At 43.4% G+C, this 24,575-nt stretch overlaps 1 protein-coding gene across 1 annotated transcript in view; it reads left to right on the plus strand.

Annotated features, from left to right (window-relative positions):
* The window catches only part of KIFAP3 (kinesin associated protein 3), a 1,290,910-nt gene that overhangs the window by 528,284 nt on the left and 738,051 nt on the right, over positions 1-24,575 (plus strand). The window contains exons 7-9 of the mRNA XM_078686865.1: positions 1,522-1,646; positions 12,071-12,169; positions 13,412-13,590. Of these exons, the coding sequence (XP_078542991.1) occupies positions 1,522-1,646; positions 12,071-12,169; positions 13,412-13,590 (403 nt within the window). The remainder of the gene's footprint in view (positions 1-1,521; positions 1,647-12,070; positions 12,170-13,411; positions 13,591-24,575) is intronic.

Raw genomic sequence — 24,575 nt, forward strand, 5'->3', positions numbered from 1 at the left:
CCCTTACTATTCGGAGTAACACCAGGTTTAGGCAATATCTCCTGTAAAGTGGCTTCTCTGGAATAGGGCCGAGTCATGTCATGACTGTTGGCTATCACTCAAATGTTTTGAATAACAGTGGTTTCCCCTTTTAGCCTGTATCATCTTTAAGACCAGCTGTATCTCGTGCAAGGCTACCAAAAGTGACTTCACTGCATATCTGACTGAGAAAGCACCACCTCAGGTGGACTACGCCATACTAGGTCTGGGCATCGACAGACAAGCAATTAATAATGCACTTTCATCTACACTGTATCTGGCAGTATGTCCATCAACATTAGAACTGGCTGATAGTTCTGCAATGTAGATAGGATATGTGTTGTTTAAACTAATTTATTCAGAGATACTGCATTCCTAAGCAACAGGAACCCACTATCCTCAAATGTTCTGCCTCCTAATTGATCATGATTCGTACGCATAAGCTGAAGCCCATGTTTAGCACTCTAGTTCACCCGCTACACTTGCACCATAAAGATACACGTAAATATACATTTGACAGCCACCTCCTTATGTTAAATTCCATATAGACTGTTTCCCTGAGGCAGTCCATCACCTTTTATTGCAATGTTTTACCCCAAGACAGTGTAGGGGTTTTCAACTTTGTTTTATTTTGCAGATTTTGCAGGTAATTGCAGATTACAGTTCGCTGCTCTCTACTCAACTTTTCAGGCTAGCTCACATATGCACCTGTTTTCCCCAGTTAATATGAACACTGCCAAACATTCATAGCAAGGTGAATGCCCTTTTTCTATCTTAGGTGACTCATTTTCTACAGCCATGAATTTCTAATTTTACAAGTACACTATCGCATTTTTGGCATGTGGTATGGTTTGTGTGTAATGCTGCACTTGTTACAGAGCCATATCATGCATTGATCCGACTGCAGTGGTGTGACCTAAAACAACTGTACAGGAGCTTCAATGCACATACATTTGATGTGATAAAAATGAAGAAGGTGGAAGCACCCGGTAGAAATGCTGAGGTGCGGGGGCGCGTTCCCAATTTCTTGTTTTGTGATAGTTTCTTTATTACCTATTCTTTATCCCAAAGTGAATCTGGAAACTAGCTATAGAGGTGTGTTTAGCCAGCCCTACCATTGTTGAAAACTTATGAAGGCTCAATCTTTAATACTTGTTACCTGGATGTGATGGGCATCTCTGATCTGGAGTACAGGACCACAGGCAAGTAAGAATTGTTAAGATCTGCATTGAGACGAGGGGTGGTCAAAGATGGGGTAGGTACCCATGCCTTGCAGGGACTTAACAAAAAGCACGCAGGAACGTTATTTTCATATCCAGGACCGAACAAAACGCTGGCAGGAATGTTATTTCTTTTCATATCCAGGAGACCTTGATTAATGCAGCAGGCAGCAGATAGATCATCAGGAAAGTCTCAAGCTTGCTTCAGCATGGTCATCTTTTCTAAGCCACTGATGAATACTGTGTCTTAACTCAACCATTTTCTTTTCTTTTGTCATTGCAGTTTTTCTCAGTTCCATGGGCTGATTACGCACTACAAGATTGGTGCTCTTTGCATGAACATCATTGACCACGAATTAAAGCGACATGACCTCTGGCAAGAAGAACTCACAAAAAAGAACAAAGCAAATATCCATTTGTTAAATTAGTTGCATTTTTAATTTAAAGACTGTGTGCGTTGATGGCATACTCTGTCAACACTAGAAAAGGAGGCACAAACGGATGACAATGCCCTTTGTTTTTTGAAGAGTAAATTTCACCTGATGTGGCAGACCCCACTGCAGAGGTGGCCGCTGCTATACACATAGGGAAATGTTAAAGGCTGCTCCTAATTGTGCATTTGGCCCTGGAATTTTATTTTGGTGAGCATGAAACAATTGTCCTCTTTTGCCAACATCCTGGCCGTGATACTGAGCATGCTGTCTGTGTCTGACATTGCCAACCAAGAATGATTGCAGACAGATAGGGAAAGTAGTGGGCTCACCCATGTTTCCCTTTCCCCTCGAGTAGCTTTAGTAGTAACGTCCTGTACTTTCTGGGGCCCAAGAAGGGCAGCATAGTGCGACATGACCCTTAGACCAAGGGGATATTTGTAATCTCTCAGGTTGCCATGTCTCTCAGGTTCTTGCGTACCGAGGACAGTTAATCTAAAACCTTAAACTTCTTGCGGTCTAGAGGGTCACCATGATAGCATCTGCAAAATTCACATAGATCCCCCAGTACGAGAGTGGTCTTGGCCATCCTGTGGTAGGCCACAAAGCAGCAAGTTCGACTAGGCCTCCCTCTAGAGCCATCTTGCTGAACAAGGTATTAGCATTATGACAGCACTACCCCCATACCGATGCCCATCATTACCTCTGTGGGGTAGCTGCCTCATGAATTGGGGCCAATTTGTTTCTTGGCTGTAGTTCTACTCCACTGCAACTGGCAACATAGTGGTACGCCAGACCAATTTAGAGGCGTGCGGACCACAGGCTAAATTATGGTAAAGATGGCCCTGTGGAGTAAGGGCTGTCAGAGACTGACCTGTATTTTCCCCCACCTGATTTAGATGGACACCATTAGAGGTCAGTTTTCACTGTCTGTCACTGATAGGGTGAGAACTGCTAAATACTTCCCTCACCATGAGAGAGCACGGTTTGGTGCAGGGCTGGGTCAATTTGATGGAGCTCTGCACCAAGCAGCGAAGTGCATTGACAGGAACTGCTGTAACAGCAGTTTCTGGTAATGCTTTATAAATGACTGCCAGCCTGGCAGTCATTAATAAATCTGGTGGGTTGTACCTCTACCAGTGCGAATAAACTTAGGGCTTATGATCTACGCAATTGGAAATTGTTCAAGTCAAATGTCATGTTATTCTTGGTCAACAATAAATATATGTCTGGGTTCAAACTGGGTTGGCCTAGTGAGCAAAGAACAATTAATTCAACCCAGATACCGTAATTAGGGGTGAGTGATTGAAAAGTTTCTTGTTGTTCTTGTTATGTTCGCCTGAAGTGTCCATGGTTATGCCCAGACGTGGGTCACTTGCTCGCTGTGTCACTGGATTCAAGCTAGCCTGGCTGATGAGGGGTGATACCCCAAAACCCGTCCCAGGATGCTTGTTTGTGGTCCAGGGAGGACCTGGCCTGGTATTTCGGCATGGACTGTTCCCATGAGGAGCAGGGTCAAGACTGATTTGAATATGGCTGGGTCCAAACTGGGGTGGCTTAATGAGCAAAAGAACGATGGATTAAACCGGGATCTCTTGACTGGGGGTGAGTGGTTAATATGTTTCAGCACAACTCATTTAAAATAGATTAGGTAAAAGCAGAATACCAATGTGAAACATTCATTCCCAAAAGTGATAGTACATAACCAGAAAAATATCACTGTGTTCCCATGACTTATTTACTCCTTGACACAAACATCACCTTTTAAAAAAAAAAAAGGTGATGAAAGCTTTCCTCAACAAGCTGCATCTTGTACAGTTCATGATTTTCTTTTCTTAGTTCTTAGAGATACACCAGCTGTCGTTCAGAAATTTAAAGTTCTGCCTTGCTTCCTCATAAAGCATTTGTAGAAGCATTTGGAAAAGCAGATGTTACAGAACATTGACTACAGTTAGAAAACTTCGCATGATTTACTTTAAGACCATGCCCAGGGACAAAGAGTGAGTACTGGAGACAGTGTGTGTGTGTGTGTGTGTGTGTGTAGCCATGCAGTGTCTGCATGGCATGCTAAGCTCTGTAGGTACTACTGGCAAGGGTGCTATGGCTAGGGCATGCTGTAGTTTATACAGGCCTTGTCTGTAGCGAGTATGTTCAGTTCAGTTAAAAACACGTTATATCGATCACAATAGATCAAAAAAGTACAACATAAAAAATAAACACACAATAAAAAACATAAGCATTTACAATACGCATCCATTATCCATTACAATAGCAGCACAATAAAAACAATAGTTATATTGTTTAATGGACCTAGAATTTATCATAAAAACAATGTAAAACCAGCTTAAAAATTCAGTAAATGTTTCGAATAGTATTAAAAGACTGTAATCCACACAGAATAATTCAGGTTACACAATACAATTTTATAGGGCCCTTCAGTGGTGTAACAGCCTAGGTATTATTAAGGGAACACTTGGCACGCCTGATCCACATTGCCATTAAAAACTTGGCTGTACAGAAAACTATAATACAGAATGTATCTGTCTGCATTATTCTGTATGCCTCCTTGTATTTTCTTAATCTCAAATGTCTACAGAGTGGGGCTATCCATTTGTTTGGAGACTGACAATACAAGGGACAAAAAAATAATACATGCGCGGTTGACTCTGATTGCCCTTGGCAACAGGTAGAGTCCTCATCAACCCTATCTCCTACTTCACACCATTTTCATTTGAAGGATTTTACAGGTAGGCAGCCATGCCTAAACTTAAGGTATAGTTTCCTTGCAAGAGGAGGTACAACTTCATCTATAGTATTCTCAAAAGGTGGTGTCGTTTTAAAATCAATAAAAGCAGCCGAGAGCAATCCTTTGCGATTTATTACAATTTCGGTCTCCACAAAACCCCAATAAACGGAATAAACCGCTTTAAGGCTAGTTTTATTAATCTGACACAGAGTTTACGGTTGGTCTCAATATGGACCTAGACTTAGCCTCTGTAAAATATTCTTGAGGGTACGCAGCCACAGGATCTTACTCACTCATGTTGGTGTCATCAATTCACGAAGACCCACTATATAGGACTCAAGTTCTGCAGTAGACCATAGCCAATGCCAAAACATGAGCAGTCTAAGCTCAATTTTGTGAGTAATTTTTTTCTGGGCCAGGTCTAGGTAGAGTGGAGTCAACAGGGTGCTTGCCGGGAGATGTAACGGAGATCTAAAAAATGTATGTTCAATTACCAACAGGTTGCTAGTTTAGTACAGCCCCACAGCTCCGCACCATGCAAAACTGTAACAAAAGCTTTAACATTCTAAATCTCTAACGCCGGTGCCACCCTTCTGCCCACGCATGTACTGGTTGTGCCATTGTATTATAACAGGCCATGCCTTTTGTATTGCATGCTCAGAGGGTATCATTAAGGAACACATGAAATCCACTAGAAAGTCTTTTATTAATAGACGTGGTGGTTCTCAAATGAAATCATGTACTACTATACGTAGATATAAAACCTACATTTTCGAAGGGAAATCGTGGTAGTAATCTAAAACCTAAAATGGCTGAAATATGCCAGCTATGGTTAGCTACCCCAACAATAACTCCTTCCTCACAACACCACCCTGTGGAGCACTTTAAACTCTTGGTAAATTTGATCTTTCTGTCCGCCAACGTAAAAATATTTTGAGCACATGGGCAGCTATAATAGCATCATATATTAATAGATGATAAAAACCGTCTACATTTCCAGGGAAAAAAAATGTGTAGAGAAATCATGGTTACAATCAAAAACCGAAAAAGCACTAAAATTTGCCAGCTGTTAGATACGTAACAATCACCTCTAACCCCTCTTTACCGCCTGTTGTGGCACCGTATGACCTTGATAAATGTGATCTATTATCCGCAGTTTAAACAAGCAAAGGCAATAGTTCTCACCTTGTAGACCACGGGTCTCCAACGTTTTCTTTAATAAGAGCTCATTATGTTCGATGTCAATCATCCCGAGCTACTAATATTATTGGTGTTGTAATGGTGACAACATCAGACAAGATTATATTCGCTTCCACCGGATGCAAGCATACCAGCAGTGTTTTTCTCGGTGCATGAGTCACGGTTACTATCAGTAAAGAAAATAGGCTTTGCCTATTTGTAATTCCTCTACATGGATTGTAGCTAAAAGTCGTAATTGCAATGCCCCTGGTAGTAAGAAGAGATTCTAAATAGTAAGGCTCCACAACACTGCACAATTTATCATTTAAATATTAGCTTTAAGTATATTTTAGAACTTTCATCTTTTGTCTCCAAATATCAGCTTGTGAGCTATGTTTTCAATTCTGTAATACACATATCAAACCAACCAAGCAAAAGTATCCAATTTAGTAGGCAGCAGAGCTACTTAGAGTGGCTGGATAGCTACTGGTAGCTCACAAGCAACTTGTTGGAGAAGTCCGTTGTTGACCTATTCACTAAGCCAGTACCTTTTGCTGATGATGTGCAATATCAGCAAAAAAAGAAAAAAGGACACTCTTGCCAGTCACGTCGTTCTGTAGGCACTGACAGATGCAGGCTTATTTTGACAAAAACATGTAAGTGATAGATCTAAGATGGACGTACTAAGATTGGCATCGCCAATACCATTTGCTGAAGCTGCACAGCCAAACTTTAAAAGGCAAAATGGCACTCATGCATGACGACATATGTGTGCCATTGAGACCCCATGCATGCTAGTGCCTACAAACTATGAAATGATGCAGTTTGCATTTTCTTTATTTACTAACTAATCCAAGATGGATTGTAATTTAATAAAAAATGCGATTTGATTACAATACTGCTTTTTGTAAGGTGGAGAACCCAGGCATCGATTTGGTGCTGATCTTTCTAAAAAAGTAATTTTCGCAGAGGAAGGGAGGACAATGGAAGAGCAGATGGAGGGAGCAACAGGGGACTTTAGGCTAAGCCGAGGGATGGCCCAGAATAAAAATAAGAAGGACTGCTGGGGAAAGCAGGGAATGAGCTTGAATGGAGGGATGAGGGAGCAAAATGGAATGCGCAGGGGGTGGGTGTTGGGAGATGGAAAAACAGACTGTGGGGCTTGCCCACCTTCTCGAATGGATATCAATCTGGAGCAACCCGAAGGCCTCCCTAATTGCGATACCATTGAGGATGGCTTGCTGTGTGATCATGGCCTAAGAATTCCATGGCTGAATTATTATTCACAAAAAACCTTGAAAGCCGTTGGTTGGACATGACCTGTTTTCTATTCGGGATTCATATTAAAGGGGAAATCTGCAAAAGCTAAAGACCTGTTTTTAAGGCGTTATCTAACAAGGAAGACATGGAATTATGAGACCTAACATTAGAGAGAATTGATGAGTTTACAATCAAAACCTAGGGCAGAGCCATATTTGTTATACGTGAACAACTCAAGGGAGGGAACCTTGATAACGAAGTTCTGTCTAGACACCATTAAATGTCACCTGTGCTTCCCACTTGGTCAGTTGGACCATAAGAATATCATGCCCTGCCCCTGTGATGAACTGTCGCCCCAAACCCAAGCACATTTTATTCTCTTGTATACATTTTATGAGGCATTGAGAAAATCCTTCTTACTGATGCTCAAAAACGTTGGCTTTTGTCAGTATAGACCGGCTTTATATTTCTATTGGATGCTCTTGAATCCCTATGTGACTCATTCGGTGTGCATCTTTCTAAAACATGCATTTTACTGGCCCAATTCTGTTGTGTATTAGGTTGTGTTCAGCTTTAGACATTTGTTTTAAAATTCATGACGCACTAATGTGTTTTTTTAGTCACCACTTTTACAGTCTGTGTAAGTAAATATTTTGTGTTTTTAGTAAAATATAATGATGTATGTAGCCTGTTTTTTTGTATTCTGCACCTTTATAATTATATTGCATAATCAAAATAAAGTATTATTAATTGATTGATAAATGCCCATCCTACAATCCCACAGAAATTCCATGAAGCGCAAGGTTAGCCAGGAGCATTTTCAGTTTACTGTTCTCCCCTTCGGGCAGAGGTTGGTTATACCTCAACAATTGTCTGTTGAAAGCAGCTAGCCACAGTAAAACGCAAAACGATGGCGAGCCTCCAGAGATCCTTTGGGTTCTCAATCAACTAGCCAGTCACTCCTGACTTCTTTAGAGGCTTCCCTTTATTAAAGCTGTTCTGGACACAGCAGTTCAGGGATTTTACTCTGCCACAAAGTGTCCATTACCTTTGGGCTATGATCCCAATGTTTCTCCCTGTTTCTGGATCTCAGTAAAAGCAGCTACGAGGCTTCTTGGTCTGTTGGCATCATCCACCCTGCTTGTCCACTTCGCCGGGTGGCATATGCAGGGTCTGCAGTGGCATCTGTAGTCTCAGTGGGCCCAGGACTAATGAAACCTGTCGGATGTGGGTAACATCCGTAACAGCGAGGCTAGAGCCAAAAGTTCCCAGAAGCCTGCAAGCTTAACCACGCTTGCCCGAACAACGAATTTGCCTTAACCACGCAAATGCGTGGTTAAGGCAAATGCCTCTAGTGTTCGTAATAGGCCGGGAAAGATAATGTCGGGAAGCAGATATGGACAGGTAAGTGGGGCTGGGATGGGGTTTGTGGTAGTTTTCAGGGGTGGTGGGGGTTTGGGTAGTTTTATGGGGTGGTGGGGACTCAGGGTAGTGCTCAGGGGTAGTGGGGATTCGGGGTAGTTTTCAGGTGTGGTGGGGGTTCAGGGTAGTTTTCAGGTGTGGTGGGGGTTTGGGGCAGCTTTAAGGTGTGGTGGGGTTTGGGGTAATTCCTAGGGGTAGGGAGGTTTGGGGTTGTTTTCAGGGATGGAGGGGTGTTCGGGTAGTTTTCAGCGATGGAGGGGTTTTTTGGATAGTTTTCAGGGGTGGGGGGTTCGTGGTAGTTTTCAGGGGTGGTTCGGGGTATTTTATAGGGGTTGTTTTTATGGTTCAGGGAGGGGGGTGGTGTCGTGTTTAGGAATTAGGGGAGGGGGTCGTTTTTAGAGCTTAGGAGGAGGTTGGGTAAAGTTTTAGCACTTAGGGGAGGGCGGTATAGTATTTAAGACAGAGTTTTAGGCATTAGGGCAGGGGAGAACACAGCGTGGGGGTTGGGAGGGGTATTTGCACTTCAGGGCGGGAGGCGGCGGGGAAAAAAGTTTGTACAATCGGGCAGTGGTAACCTTAGCCATGCATACCCCTTTACCATGCATGCCTTTACCACGAAAATTTGTGGTAACGCCTTGCGTGGTAAAACTACGCGTGTTTAAGATGCAGTCGTTATTCAGACCGGGTTGTTTAGGTATGCGGGGTTGAGGAACTCATTGTTCCGTCATACCACCGTCGGATGTCATCCAGGTTTCAGAGGAGACTGCACGAGATATGCATTGGTGGCTGCTAGACTGCAACCTGACCAGTGGCAGAACCCTCTATCTACCACACCCAGGACTGACGGTGGTGACTGAAGCGTCCCTGCTGTGCTAGGTAGGTCATCTTGGAGTGGTGGAGATAAGAGGGCTCAGGTTTTCAGTGGAAAGATGTCTCCACATAAATCTGATTTATTTTCTGTCCATCCATGTGGTGTTGAAAGCTAGTGCCGGTTCCTATGGACACTACCACTGCAATGTGGTACTGCAATAATGAAAGCAGGGTCGGGTCCTGGTCACTGTGCCTACAGGCGTTACACCTCTGGAGGTGGCTGGAGCGTCAGGGCATCTCTTGGGCTATGAACCACCTAGTGTGGGTTCTTTAAATGTGAGGGCGGACAAGCTCAGCCAGTGATGCCTGATAGATCACGCACAGCGATGAATGTCTTCTGACAGTAGGGAGAGCCCTGGCAAGTTGTTTTTTGCTGCAGTTGACAAAGTACAGTGTGAAGACCTCTGCGCATTGGTGTTCCCAAGAGTGCTCTGTCTAGGAGACTCATTCAGGCTAGAGTAGAACACAGGACTCCTGTCCGCCTTTCTGACACTGCCTCTCCTGTCCTGAGTTGTGAAGATGATCACAAACAATTGGGCCCAAGTAATCCTAGTGACTTAGGATTGGGTCAGGAGAGTGTGTTTCTGAGCATGAGCAGTTGTCTGATCATGCTACTACTGTAAGCGAATCTTGTCACAGCAGCAGGGCAGGGTTCTGCACCAGAGCCTGCGCAGTCTGCATCTCCGTGCGTGGAGATTGAGCGACGCCAGTGTTTGCTCTACTGTCTGAATGTCATCCTCACAGCCAGGCGCCCGCTACAAAATCTATTTATGTAGAGCATTAGGAAATATTTGTTACCTGGTGTGGAGTCCACAATACAGACCCCTTACAAGCCAAACTGTTAAATGTTTTGTTGTTTGTTTTATCTTTGGCCTAGCAAGCTCTTGCAAAGGGCACCATAAAAGGATACTTGTCCGCCCTTTTGTTCTTATGTTTACCAGGCCAAACATCCTTGTTTAAATCACCTGTTGTGATGCGGTTTATTAAAGGTTTGACACCCGTTCCTTCCCAAACCGTGATATGCCACAGTGGCTTCTTAATTTCGTCCTCCTGTTCCTCATTTGTACCCCCGCCAGCTAATGTCCAGCTGCTCGTTGCATCAACTTACTCTCACAGCCATCTTCCTTGTTGAAATCACTTCAGATTGTCGTGTGAGTGACTTCAGTTTGGTGCAGTTATCCTAAACCTCCTTTTTCCAAAACAAACTGATGTTGAAGACCAGGGCAGCCTTTTTGTCTAAAGTCTTGACGCCTTTTCACATTGGACAATCAATCACACTCCAGACTTGTTTTTGTCGTGACTCACCCCAAAAGAGAAGCAGAGACTCCATAAGCTGGACCACAAAAGAGCCTCAAGTTTTTACATCGATCACACCAAAGATCTTTCGGATAGACTATCAGCTTTTGGTGTGATTCTCTGAGGAAAAGTAAAGTGAGGCAGTTCAGAAAAGACCTTTGCAAGTTGACTAGTCCTTTTTTTTGTTGTTTTTTTTGTTTTACATAGTGCAAACTAGACCCGAGACATCTGGTATCAGAGCGATTTACATAAGCACCAGTTTTGTTGCAGATGAACACGTACATTTTTTTATTTAAAATTTGCTGTACATTGGCCCAGTAGCAGCCTCTGGATGGACTAAGGGCTCATTCTGCCAGGAACAAAGCTTTTGCCACTGTTTTTGACATCTGCCAATCTGTGATGTTGTAGTCAGTGTGCATGTTCATGAAGCACTACTGCGTTTACAGCCAGGTCTGATGGGAAGAACATTTCATTGCAGGACTTTTTGTTCTGAGCCCACTACACAAACCTTCCATCTTGGGGCAGTACTGCTTTGGTACTTATTCTAAAGGCGAGAAACCTGTGTTTGGGAGTATCCATCAGATGAACAAGTTACGTACCTTTGGTAATGCCTTTTTGTTGAGTACGCTTATCTTTCTGCAGATTCTTCACTGTCACCCCACCTCCCCATTCTAAGTGGTTTCTTTTTACCCTCTAAAAAGGTTCCAAATTAGAAATCTGCACACTGCTACCCATGCTTTTTTCATGCTACATGTCCAAGGACACAGAACAAGTCAGCCAAGAAATTAATGTTAACGCGCATGGGTGGACACCTTTATGCGGTTCCACTCTGTCACTTTCTGGGCAGAAAGGGATTGATGCCGTGCCACACAATGCCATTTAATGGCAACCTGGAACCCAGCTTTAAAAACGTCTGGATCCTGGGTAATATTCTAAAGATGAGGAATCTATACTTGGAGTATCCACAAAATAGAGCACGACCAAAGTTAAGTAACTTATTCGATGAGCACACAATAAGGAAGGGAAAGTGAACAGTTGATTCTTTTAACCCCTTGCCTGCTCATGACGGAACCACGGCGTGGTTCCGTCATGAGCAGGCCGCTCCGCCCACGCAGCACTGATTCCCTGCCTGTGCGGTTGAATTAGTGAGCGGGCGGGGCCGTGACGGAACCACGCCGTCATGAACACACGCCACCTGTGGCTCATGACGGCATGGTTCCTTCACGAGCATGGAGGCTCACCCCCTCCTCCCCCCCCCCCCCCCTACACCACAGCACCGCGGCAGAATTCGCGTTGCGGCCTAGGGGTTAATCATTGAGTATCATTGGTATCTTCAAGTAAACAAAATCTGTTCTGTTTGGGGTTCTGTAATCCTTAAGTGTCTGCACCTGAATGCCTGCCTGATAACGGTTTTCATTTAGGTTCATATTACATATTGTTTTCAGTAACAATTAATTGTTCTTGATTATTGAAATGTACACTTTCCTTCAAAAGTTGTAGATCTTGGCAGTGAATTCTGGCTATAAGCTGCCTTGATGCTGATTGTTGAATTAAATGAAGAATGATAATACCAGTTTTTCAAATGTTTGCTTTGCCAATATGTGTGAACCTTAACCACAGTTGTGTACTTGAAGAAGATCCTGAAAACCAGACACTTAAAAAAGACTATGAGAAGACTTACAAAAAGTACCAAGGGCTTGTAGTGAAACAGGAGCAGCTACTTCGAGGTGAGGAAAACACTTTGTGGTTTTAACCAAGTGCATAGTTTGCCTTGTGTATAAACATTGATCACAAGTATGTCATATTAAGAGATTAATACTGGAACTATGTCAGTCCTCCCAGAATCGTTTTTAAAAATGAACTCTGGCAGCTCTTTTGATCTTGTGGATGAACACATTGAATAAAACAAACATGGCAGATTTAAATTCTTAAAGTAGACTAGTGCTATTTCAAACTAAAAATTAGCCGGTGCAGCAGTTACTACTAACTTATTGCAGTTTTAACATCATCATCTAAACCTTATTGTGCTATTTGAAGAAGTTTAATTAAGGCACGCTGGGCACCGGACAGCACTTATATGTTTTTTTAATGTTTTTACAGGGGTCCTCTGTATGTGTATTTGTTTACATTTACTTTTCTGTTTTTGATACTACATTCTTTTATCATGTACAGGTTTTAATTAACTGTATTGTGATTAATAAAAATTAAAAGTAGCGGACTGTTTCCTTAGAATTTGGTGTTTACCTACCAGGGTGTCTGCTTTCACTACATACAACAGTGTTGGAGCCAGTCAGACAGTTCTGTAACATCAGCACCAGCTCCTTAGATGTGTGTGCAGCTTGCAAGTTATCGATTTGAAATCTGTTCGGCTGATACAGCATTGCAGTTTTTTCATGCCAATAAATTGAGGGATGTTTAAGTGTTTAGTAACATTTGTCATTAGCAGAGATACTGAACCGGTAAGTTGGCTCACCAAGCATTATAAAAAAATAAAGAAGGGACTGATATTATTCTGAATTTATTACATCAGTTTAGGGCCATAGTCATTCAGATCAGATTTGATGCAGAACACCCAGCTATGATTGGGGTTCTCAATATCAGATATACATTTTACGTTTGTATGTTCATAATATAGGCATTTTCTCATGCCTTAGTATATTTAGTTGCCTGAAATGTTTCTGCTCATGTGCTTGTATTCCATACTGACTCCTGTTTTTGGCATTGAAAGACATTAATGTTTTGTTTCTGATAAATGCTATCAAAAGAGAAGGTTGACAGTGTAAACCAAAGAGGAGGTGGAGGTTTGCTTTCTGTAGAAGCAATCTTCCCCATTTTTATCAAGTTTGTGGAGATTGAGACATCGTAAACTTAGGGGGTTTCTAAATAAGTGCTGCCTGAATTGCTGAACTGTCCAATGTGTTTCAATACTACAATGGCAATCCCCCATTTTGTTTTTCATTGCCCGATAGTTGCTCTCTATTTGCTGCTAAACCTTGCTGAAGACACTCGCACAGAACTGAAAATGAGGAACAAGAACATCGTTCATATGTTGGTGAAGGCCTTGGATCGAGATAACTTTGAGCTTCTTATCCTGGTTGTGTCTTTCTTGAAGAAGCTCAGCATATTTATGGAAAACAAAAATGACATGGTAAGTTGGGTCATGTTTATTTATTTAATTACGGAATTGTATAAAGCTCGAACATGACCCATCTGGGTATCAGAGCGATGTACATATAGCAGACAGGTCATACATAAATAAGTCAAACATAGGGAGCAGTGCAAACACAACAACAGATACAGTAAAACACAGCAACTTGGTAGTATACCATATTCCAAAAGAAGTCCGTATGCAAATGATCCAGCATGGGGATTAAGTATATCTAGCGTAGGAGATCATTCAACTGAAGCTTTTTTAATTCTTTTTTTTTTTTTTTTTTAAATGTAGAGGAGAGGTTTTTCTTAGTTTCTGGAGAAAGTGTGTTCCATATTCTTGAGGCAAAACCAGAGGAGGAGTGCTTGTAAGTCTTCTTTTGTTGAACTTATGTGACTTCAGCAGTAGGGAGTTAAAGCTTCCTGAGGATCGACTACCCTCAGATAGTTCAAGTCTTTTGGCCAGGTACACATGTGTGTTGTAGTTAAGGGCCTTATGAGTTATGCAAGCTATCTTCAGCTGGGTTCTAGCTTCAAATGGGAGCCATTTTAAATGGTTGAGGTCTGGGGTAATGTGTTTGAATCTCCTGGATCCAGTGATGAGCCTAGCAGCTAAGTTCAATGTGGCTCGTAGAGTGGCCAGCCTTACTTTGGGTAGGCCTGCCGGTCTAACACTCCTGTAATCTAAACGGGAAATTACCAGGGATTGGACTGCTAGCTGAAAGTCTAACGAGGGCAGAAAAGGTCTAATTTTCCTCAGTATATTTAGTTGGCTCCCCTGGTAGAGGAACTGACGTGCTCTTGCATATTCAGGTATTTGTCCAGCGTTATACTTTGAGATCTAGTGGAATCTATCACTTATGGGGCGTAGTTGAGAGCAGTGAGTTGTTTGAGTCATTCTTCCACAGGGCAGAGTGATTGTGAGGGTCGAGCAGGAAGAATTGGAATTTGAGAGTGTTAAGCCTGAGGTGATTGCAGGTCAGCCATTGTTGTGTTTTCAGTAGGGTACAGGTAAGCAATTTGATGTCGTGAGATGGGAACATTTTCAAATATAGTTGTGTAAGATCGGCGTACATGTGGTAGTGAATGTTAGAGAGCTTGAGAAGTTCAGTAAGCAGTTCCGTGAGCAGGTTGAATAGGGAGGGAGAGAGCATGGATCATTGAGAGACACCAATAGTGAATGGTGTGGTGTCAGATAGGTTTTGCTTTTCTTTGATTCTCTGATCTATTGTGAAGGAACAAGGCAAACCAATTTAATACCGGACCAGATAGCCCCATCCTCTTCTCAAGAAGGTCGATCAAATGATCATGTTTTACCATTTAGGGCACAGTACTGAATCAGCCATGACCCACATAATGGATGACGCATTACAAATACTGGATCAAAACAAAGCCTGTTTGTAATCTTACTGGAGTTATTCTCAGCCTTCGATACAGTCAAACACGACAACCTACTGGACCTCTTGAAGCATAGAATGGGACTATCTGGAATGGTGTTAAAATGGTTCACCTCCTTCCTCCAAAATAGAACACAAAGATTCAAGATCAACCAATCCTTATCTAACCCCACCCCAGTCACTTTGGGAGTACCCCAGGGAACTTCCCTCTCCCCAACACTCTTCAATTTTTTTATGGAACCACTCACTGAGCTTCTCAACTCCGCAAATATCCATTATCACATGTACGCCGACAACACACAGCTCTACATTAAGGTCTACCCTCTTGAATACATCAAGTTCCTTAACTCAACTCTCCAGAAAACTCTGACCTGGCTGGCTAGGAACCATTTAAATCTAAACACTCTGAAGATGAAGTACCTATCTGCACTCGACGGCAACCTCATCGATTCTGCTAAATCCCTAGGAATAAACCTGGATAATAAACTAAATATGCATAAGCACATCAGTGCTGCAACTAAAGGAGCACATTTTCAGATAAACACCCTGAGAAAATTGAAACCCTTCATACCCGCAAATGACTTTAAACTTAAAACTCTAGTAATCCCCAGAGTTGATTATGGGAGTGTCGCTCTTTGTGGCCTTCCTAAATCAACGACCGCTCCGCAAAGAACCTCAATTAATACAGCCGCTAGACTCATCCCTGGCAACAAAAGAAACTGCCACATTTCCTCTGACCTTCATGCCCTCAACTGGTTACCTTTTGAGGCCAGAATCCATTTAAAAATCACCTGTATGACACATAAGGCGTTGCATCACGAAACCCTGATGTACCTAGCGGAGAAACTAGTGCTATCGGGTGGTAACAGATCTACCAGGGGTTCTGATAAACTTCTACTTAAACCACAACATTTCTCCAAGAAGAAAACATACAATCGTACCTTCTCAGGAATCGCTCCCAGGATTTGGAACGCCTTACCCCCAGAAACGAGACTTAATCCGTCCGTTGCTTTTTTTTAAAAAAGAAGTGAAATTGATTCTCATGTCCAAATTCACTTGAACTTTTTCTTATACACTCTAGTAGATATGTGCTAATCTCTAATAGTTACCAGTACTGTATTCACATAATTCTGTGCATTTATATGTATATGCCATCCACCTATATTTGCCCTGTAACGCACTCCGATACCCGCAAGGGTCTTGTTCGTGCTATACAAAACCGTCAAAATAAAAATAAATAGGGCCAGAGGAGAGATCAAGTAGTATAAGCACACAGTGTTTTCTCTGGCCTAACATTCTCAAAACATCATTGACAATATGTGATAGAGCTGTTTCAGTGCTTCACTGTTTCTGAATCCAGATTGATGATGATCAAGGAGTTTAAATTGCTCAATGTGATTACAGTGTTGCAGGTCTACATACTTCTCCAGTAGCTTTGCTAGTGTCAGGATGTTGGTGATTGAGCGGTAGTCAGAGAAACCGGATAGGTCAGTTTTAATTTTTTGGGGGAATAGGCGTGACCTGTCCTATCTTTAAGCAGTCTGGAAACAAGCCCTGAGCGAGAGATGCATTGACAATCTTAGCCCTGAACGAAAGATGCATTGACAATCTTAGTCCAAAGAGGATGTATGGGGGGGCTAAGCTGTTTGAAGAGCTTTGCAGGCAGATGAACAATGACATTGTTAGAGGGGTTTAATTGTAATTTATATATTGAGCAAAGCTGCTTCATCCGGGATTTTGAAGGTACTCCATGAGACACTGCTTCAGTAGTGTAGCCATAGGGAGGGGAACTATCCTAGTGCTGCACAGGTAGGAACTTGGGCTGGGCCCGAGTCAGTAGAAGCTGTGAATCGCGTAGGCGATCAGTTTCAGTTCTCCTTATGTTTTTCATGAAATAGGTGGAGAAATCCTTGCCACTTGGTAAGGAACCATTGTCAACCGAATGCAGGTTAGAGTTGCATACTGTTTGTTGTTTGTTGATTTTGCACTGGTTCCTGGAACTATTTTTGGCATGGTCTAGTTGTGACCTAAAATATTCTGCTTTGGAACTTCAGATGTGTTTATCGTAAAAGCTTCTAGATGACCTCAAGAGCTTGAGGTGTGGGGTGGAGGGAGAACTTCCCCATGATCTTTCTGCCAGCCATAAGTTGCGTCTTTCCTCATTGAAGCTGTGGTTGAATCAGGGTTTAGAGTGTCGGCACATTATCCTTTTTAATTACTTAGGGGTGATCATGTCCAGGGTGTCTGTCATGGATCATATGCAGTGTTCAGAAAGATTTAACATACATAATGTTTTCTGTAGGCCTCAGGTAGTAGAAGTCAGATTGAATGTATTAATATTTCTCAAGTCTCTGGAGTTTGCAAACTATCTTGTTACTGGGTTTTCAAGTGTTTCAGGGTGAGCGTGGAACGGTAAATACATACTAGTTTCACACCCTGGTCTTCCAGATCTATCCAGTCAAATGATGTCATATTTGGGGGGGACTAGTATGTCCAAGATAGGTGAGGAGATCTCTGTGAGCTACGTTTCCGTTAATATGATGAGGTTAAGGTCATGTATGATATGCAATGTCGGCAGCATGTTTAACCACCGACCTGCAATTTTGAAGCATAGACCTGAGATGAGATTTGGTTTCAAGAGCTTCATGGTGAGTTATGAGAACTTGAAGTAGGTTGTACTCGTTCAAGGTTCTGTAGTTGCAACTTGGTTCTCTAAGTGGGTTGGTGGTAATAATCTGGATAGTAGCTGGTAAGGATGGCGAATCCCCGTTGGTAGAGGTATAAGACAAGAGAAGGGACTGGATGTCTGCATCAGATAGGTGGTCAGTATAGATGGGAGATGATGGAGTTGAGTTTTCCTGATCAAGTTCATAGAATTTTCACAGTATGATGGCACATACCTGGGGCAGTTTGGCACTCTGATGAGGGGTGAAAAATGTTGTTTGGTGAGTAGGGTTTTGATGATTGGCCAAACTCCCAGCTACCAAAAAGGTCAATTCCTATTTTGCAGTCCAGGAAAAAGACCTAGTCAAGATTGGTGCTAGACCAGGCTAGTGCACATTCGCAGGATGTCAGTGGGGGTGTAGGAGGACGGCCAAACAGGAATGCTGGGAACCCCACAGAGAGGGTGTTGCTGCCAAAATAAGACACTGTGCGGAGCAGTGGTACGCCAGGCTAGACCCCTGCAAATGTGAAATGAAGAGTATACAAATATACTGGTATTTTATGTATATGTTTTATAGGGATCTCTTCCGTTGCAGAATGGTATTACTATTGGCACTATAAAACATCTTGATTGAGTTTTACAAAAAAATGAGATTGCTCCATTGTAAAATGGTCCGGTTTTCTCTGCTTCTGGCAAAATCTCCTGAGTCAGTGGTGGTACTGGAAACTATTTTTATCCAGTATTAGGGTATCTTTCATAGATTCACATGCCTGAATCATTCCCCTTCGTCGGGATGGGAGTCCCCGGCACATAAATAAAGTAATGTCCCATTATACACATAGAGTAATAGGCCCAAGGGCCTCACATTAGTAACATATCCATGTCCTTTTGTAAAAAGGACCGAACTCTAGAGAAGAGCCAATCAGCTATCACCTCCTTCTAGAACCTTCCTGGAAGGAGCTCCTGTCCCTCAGATTTTCTACTGCACGTCTTGCTAAGGGAGCCTCCTCTGAGCTCTGCTCAGTTTACTTCTCATCTGGTTTTCCAGTGTTTTTCTGGCTGTATATTTCATCTTCTGACTGAAGTTCCTTGGTATCCTCATGGCTGAGACACCTAAGAAGGGACTTTTTAGGCCCTGTGGTTCCTGTGGAAAAAAGAGACTACATGTAGATGACCAACATCAAGATTGTCTCTACTGCCTTTATCCGAATCATTCTTCTAAAGATTGCAAGGTATGTCATACCTTCTCCACTAAAACCCTCAAAGATCGGGAGGGAAGCCTTTTAATATGGCTACAAAGGCTGAAAGACAGGGACCAACTGGAGTCTTCTGAGGAGAGTGAGGGCTCTTCAATATCCTCTAAATCCTCTAAAAAAAGACCAAGGGCGGCTTCTCCGGGCCCTTCGTCTCAGCTTTCTCAAAAGAAGACACTTAAAAAGTCTTCAGAGGTCCATTCTAAGGCTCTACCATCGAAGGTGTCCTCTCATGAATTTCCCACCTTCAAAAAGCCTTCTTCCACTCCGTCGACGACGACTTCAGCGACAAGAAGATCTGTGTCTACAGCCTTGTGTCACTCCGTCGACGACAACTGTCAACGTCGGTGGCGACGTTGTCATTAACCTCGTCGACGACAACCGCTCCATCGTCGACGGCAGGTAAGACTGTGTCGTCAACGATAAAGATCAAAAAGACATTGTCGACGCCGAAGCAACCGTCGACGCTGCGATCGCCGACGACTGGGTCGTCGACGAGGAAGACAGTCCCGTCGACGTCCACGCCATCGTCGACGAAAGCTCCGTCGACGAAGACCATACCGTCGACTACGACACCTGACGACGTTTCACCGTCGACGACCGCACCCTCGACGACGACGGATCCAAATCTGAAAAGCACATACGTGCCTCTAAAAATTACGATGAAGACGTTGACGCCGGCCCTAACATCTCCAAGTAGGGTTCAACCACTGCCTCCAGCATGTTTTCTGGAAGAGGAGGTTTCGGATGAGGATAGCATGTTTAAAACTGCGACAAGCCCCTCTGAACTTAATGTAAAATATCAAGAAAGTTCAGATGAGGAAGACCAGGATCAGGAGGAAGAATATCAACCACCTCCTCCACCATTGGTTTGTCTTCCAGCCTCCGTGGTTTCGGACTTACAATACCTCATTACAGACTACAAACAGAGGTTTCCAACATCTCTTAAACCTCAACCCCTGGCGGTGTCCCCACCACCAAGACCATGGCCTCCACCTTTAAATTTACAGCCGGAACCAGTCATTTTGCTGCATCCTCCATCTACTGATGATGAGGAGGAGGAAGATCAGCAGGAAGAGGGGGAACTTCAAGACACCCAGTCTAACCATGATGAATGGGACGACTACGTCATTCCCTGTCCTGCTTCTCCAGTGCCTGCGCAGGCTGACTCACCACCTGAAGACATCGGGGGGTTCCATAACGTTTTCATAACGTTTTCAAATACCCATGACTTCCCAACAACAGGATTGCTTCTTGTATGATTTTAAGGAGCCTTTCAAGAAGTCAGTAAGATCTATACCCATAATTGAATACTTATGGCGTCAGGGTGTGAAGATCATGCAAAATCCTTCCTCGGTGCCTTCAGTGTTGCCTCGCCTGAATAAAAAATACAAGGCGCCCGATAATGCTCCAGCTTGCTTTGTAGGACATCCCAAGCCGGACTCGGTTATAACACAGGTGGCTCAAAGAAAGTCCAAAAATCCTTCTGCCCCGCTAACAGCTCCACCGGATAAGGAAGGCCGAAGGTCTGATAACATCGGAAAGCGTTTTTCTTCAAAGTCTGCGTTGACAGTAAGAGCGTACAATACTTTAGCACTATTAGGGCGATACAATAGGCAGTTATGGGCAGACATAGCTCCATATCTGGCAGCCTGGCCTGAAGACTCAAAACAGGAGGCAAAAAAGATATTGCTTGAAGGTGAACGCTCAGCATCGGAAATAATAGACTGCGCGATAGATATTGCGTCGACTGGATTTCATCAGCTGGCTGGCGCAGCAGTATTAAGATGACAAGGTTGGTTGAAGGCAACTTTTTTTCGACCTGAAATACAAGCGAAGATCTTGGATATGCCCTATGATGGCTAGTTCCTTTTTGGGCCACAATTTGAAGAGGCTCTCCAAAGTATAAAGAAAGATACGGACACAGCCAAAGCTTTGGGAACCCTCCAATTCAAAAATCCTTCCTTTCAGGGATCAAGAGGGAGAGGCCAGTCCTCTTCTAGAGGTGATTACCAATATCGGTCATCCTACTCTTCTGGACAACAACACGACCACAGTATCCGCAACGTCAGCAGCAGCAGTAATCATCTTATGGTAAATCATCCTTTTGTGGTAAAGGTCAACAAAAAGGCACTGCTCGACGACAATGACCCTTCACTTCAGCCAGTCTCCAGTTCATCTCCGTCCTCAAAAATTGGAGGAACAATTTCCCACTTTCTAACAAATTGGAAGCAAATTACAATGGACCGTTGGGCTCTACAATTAGTTCAATTTGGTCATTCACTGGAATGTATTCACATCCCTCCCCAAACCCCTCCTCTTTCTCAACAGGGGAAAGGATTTTACTCCAGTTTTTTCCTGATACAGAAAAAGGAGAAGAAATGGAGACTAATTTTAGACCTCAGATCCCTCAACAAATACTTGAAAAAGCAGTCGTTTTGTATTGGGACAATCCAGGAGGTTCTAAAACTGCTAGATGCGGGAGATTATATCTCCAGGATGCTTATTTTCATATCCCTATTCACCGGAATCACAAAAAGTTCTTACGGTTTGCAGTAGCGGGCAGACACTTTCAATTCCGCGTCCTACCTTTCGGGCTCAAGTCTGCACCATACATCTTTATGAAATGCCTTTCTCCAGTGGCTGCATATCTCAGACAACAACACCATCAAGTTTTTCCATATCTGGATGACTGGCTAAGCAAGGCACCATCCTTAGAAGACGCGTCCAGGTCTGCCAGGCTTGTCTACAGCTTTTCAATCGTTTGGGACTCACACTCAATCGGGACAAATCAGTCCTTCTGCCTTCTCAACGTATACATTTCCTAGGCGCTACCCTCGACACAAAACAGCAGAAAGTTTTTCCATCACACGAAAGAAAGGACAAGCTTCTGTCACTGGCTATTCTCATAACTTCCAAGAGGTCCTTGACAGTTCGCCTCTTCAAGTCCCTACTCGGAATGATGTCATCATGTATCTTACTGGTTCCACACTGCCGTCTCCGTATGCGCCCTTTCCAAGCCCTTTCTCAGCGCAATGGGTCGAATGCACAGGTTCATTCAACGATATCATGCGAATGACCCCTCAGATGGTCATGGCTCTGCAATGGTGGATTTGTCCTCAGAACCTTTCTCAAGGCTTGCCTTTCTTGCTTCCAGCTTCGCCGCATATCATCACAACAGACGTCTCACTGGGAGGTTGGGGAGCTTTCCTCCAAGAACTGCAGATAAGTGGGAAGTGGTCCCCCTCGAAAAAGAGCTTCATATAAATCTCCTCGAACTACGAGCGGTTTTCCTCGCCCTTCAAGCTTTCCTTCCAAGAATCAAGAGTTCTCTACTGCTTGTGCGTACGGACAATACCAAGACAATGCACTATCTCAACAAGCAGGGAGGGACTCGTTCTCTAACACTCTCTCCCGAGTCACAAAAAATCTGGAACTGATTGATCCTGCACAATATCTCCCTTCGGGCGGAGTATGTCCCAGGAACGGACAACGTTCTGGCCGATTCACTAAGCAGGCAACACACAACGTGTCACGAGTGGGAATTGGACCAGGGGATCCTCAACCAAATATTCTCACGATGGGGCACTCCTCTCATAGATTTATTCGCTACCAGGCAGAGCGCCAAATGCCAACACTTCGCAAGCTGGCATCCCCAGAAGGGATCTCTAGGGAATGCATTTTTGATCGCATGGTGCAAGGTCTTTGCATACGCTTTTCCACCGTTTCCAATGATTCCCAGAGTCCTCAGGAAATTGAAAGTGGAGCCTTGCACACTCATTCTAATAGCCCCAGCTTGGACACGCCAGCATTGGTTCACAGAGCTTCACCTTCTTTCTCTGGAACCACCAAGGTTGAAGCAGTTTTCTTCTCTCCTCACAATGAACCACCAGCAAGTCCAGCATTCGGATCCGGCATCTCTCAGGTTTTCTGCTTGTCTCCTGAGTTCAAAGAATTTCACAATCTAAATATTCCGCCGGACTGTAGGGCCATTATAGCTCGGGCTCGAGCAGACAGTACTAACAAGACATACTCTTTAAAGTGGAAGAGGTTTTGCATTTGGTGTAAAACTCAGACAATACATCCTTTTTCTTCTTCTCCAGTACAAATATTGCCTTACCTTCTCCATTTGGCAAACTCAGGTCTTGCTCATGCCTCAGTCAGGGTTCACTTGGCAGCAATATCCTGTTACAGAAGATCTTCTGCTGGCCCTTCTCTCTGGTCTCAGAGATTGATCAAAGAATTTCTTAAAGGCCTCTTCAGGACTTTTCCTCCTGTGAATACTTTACCTCCTACTTGGCAGCTCAACACAGTCCTTAATCAGCTCATGAAACATCCCTGTGAGCCGATACACAGATCAGATCTTAAGTATCTCTCTTGGAAAACGGCACTCCTTCTCGCACTTACTTCAACAAGACGAATAAGTGAGCTCCAGGCTTTCTCAATTCAAGAGCCCTTTCTGCAATTCAAACAAGACAGTGATATTACGAACAAACCCAACATTTGTACCAAAGGTCCCGTCGGACTTCCATCTCAACGAGCCTGTAGTCTTGCGCTCTTTCTTTCCAAATCCTCACACTACGGCAGAGAGGACTCTACATTCTCTGTATCTTAAATGCTGCCTAAAGTTTTATATTGAGAAGACAAAAACCTTCCGTAAATCCAACCAGCTCCTTGTGGCCTACAGTAGACCTAGAAAAGGCCTTCTAATCACTAAACAAAGTATTTCTCGCTGGATCTCTGCAGCTATTTCATTCTGTCACGAGCAGGCGGGGCAACCCCTGCAATCTAAAGTACGGGCCCATTCCACTAGGGTGATGTCTCCATCCATGGCGCTCTTCGCAGATGTGCCTATCATAGACATTTGCAGAGCGGCAACGTGGAAGACGCCGCATACATTCACCAAGCATTACTGCCTGGATACAGAACTCGTGAAGGATGCTGCAGTGGGACAAGCAGTACTTCGTCATCTGTTTTGATAGAGGTGAACATTCTTTTCATTCCACCATCCTTTCTTGTGTATGCACATTTCTCTAATGTATTTCTTGATGGTATCTTTGCTTGCATTTTTCTATTTGTCACTTTGATATGTTATTATCTGGTGAATTTGTATATACTGTACCATCCAAAATGTGCTTATCATTGCTTGCTACTCTGATTCAGGCATGTGAATCTATGAAAGATACCCTAATACTGGATAAGAAATGCATTACTTACCGGTAACTGCAGTTATCCAGTATTGGTATCTTTCATAGATTCACATGCAACCCTCCCGCCTCCCCTGGAAGGACTCATCTAATTCTCTTAGTAGTACGCCTACTTAGCACGGTGCTTACCTAAAATCTGAGGGACAGTAGCTCCTTCCAGGAGGGTACTAGAGGGAAGTGATAGCTGATTGGCTCTTCTCTAGAGTTAGGTCCTTTTTACAAAAGGACATGGATATGTTACTAATGTGAGGCCCTTGGGCCTATTACTCTATATGTCTAATGGGACATTACTTTATTTATGTACCGGGGACTCCCATCCCGACGACATGGAATGAGTCAGGCATGTGAATCTATGAAAGATACCAATACTGGATAACTGCAGTTACAGGTAAGTAACGCATTTCTTATAGGGACTAATCTTTTGAACCAGTTGCTGGGAGATAAGTTTGTGTCCTTTCAGA

This window comes from Lissotriton helveticus, chromosome 1_1 (genome assembly GCF_964261635.1).
Source record: "Lissotriton helveticus chromosome 1_1, aLisHel1.1, whole genome shotgun sequence".
Classification (NCBI taxonomy): Eukaryota; Metazoa; Chordata; class Amphibia; order Caudata; family Salamandridae; genus Lissotriton; species Lissotriton helveticus.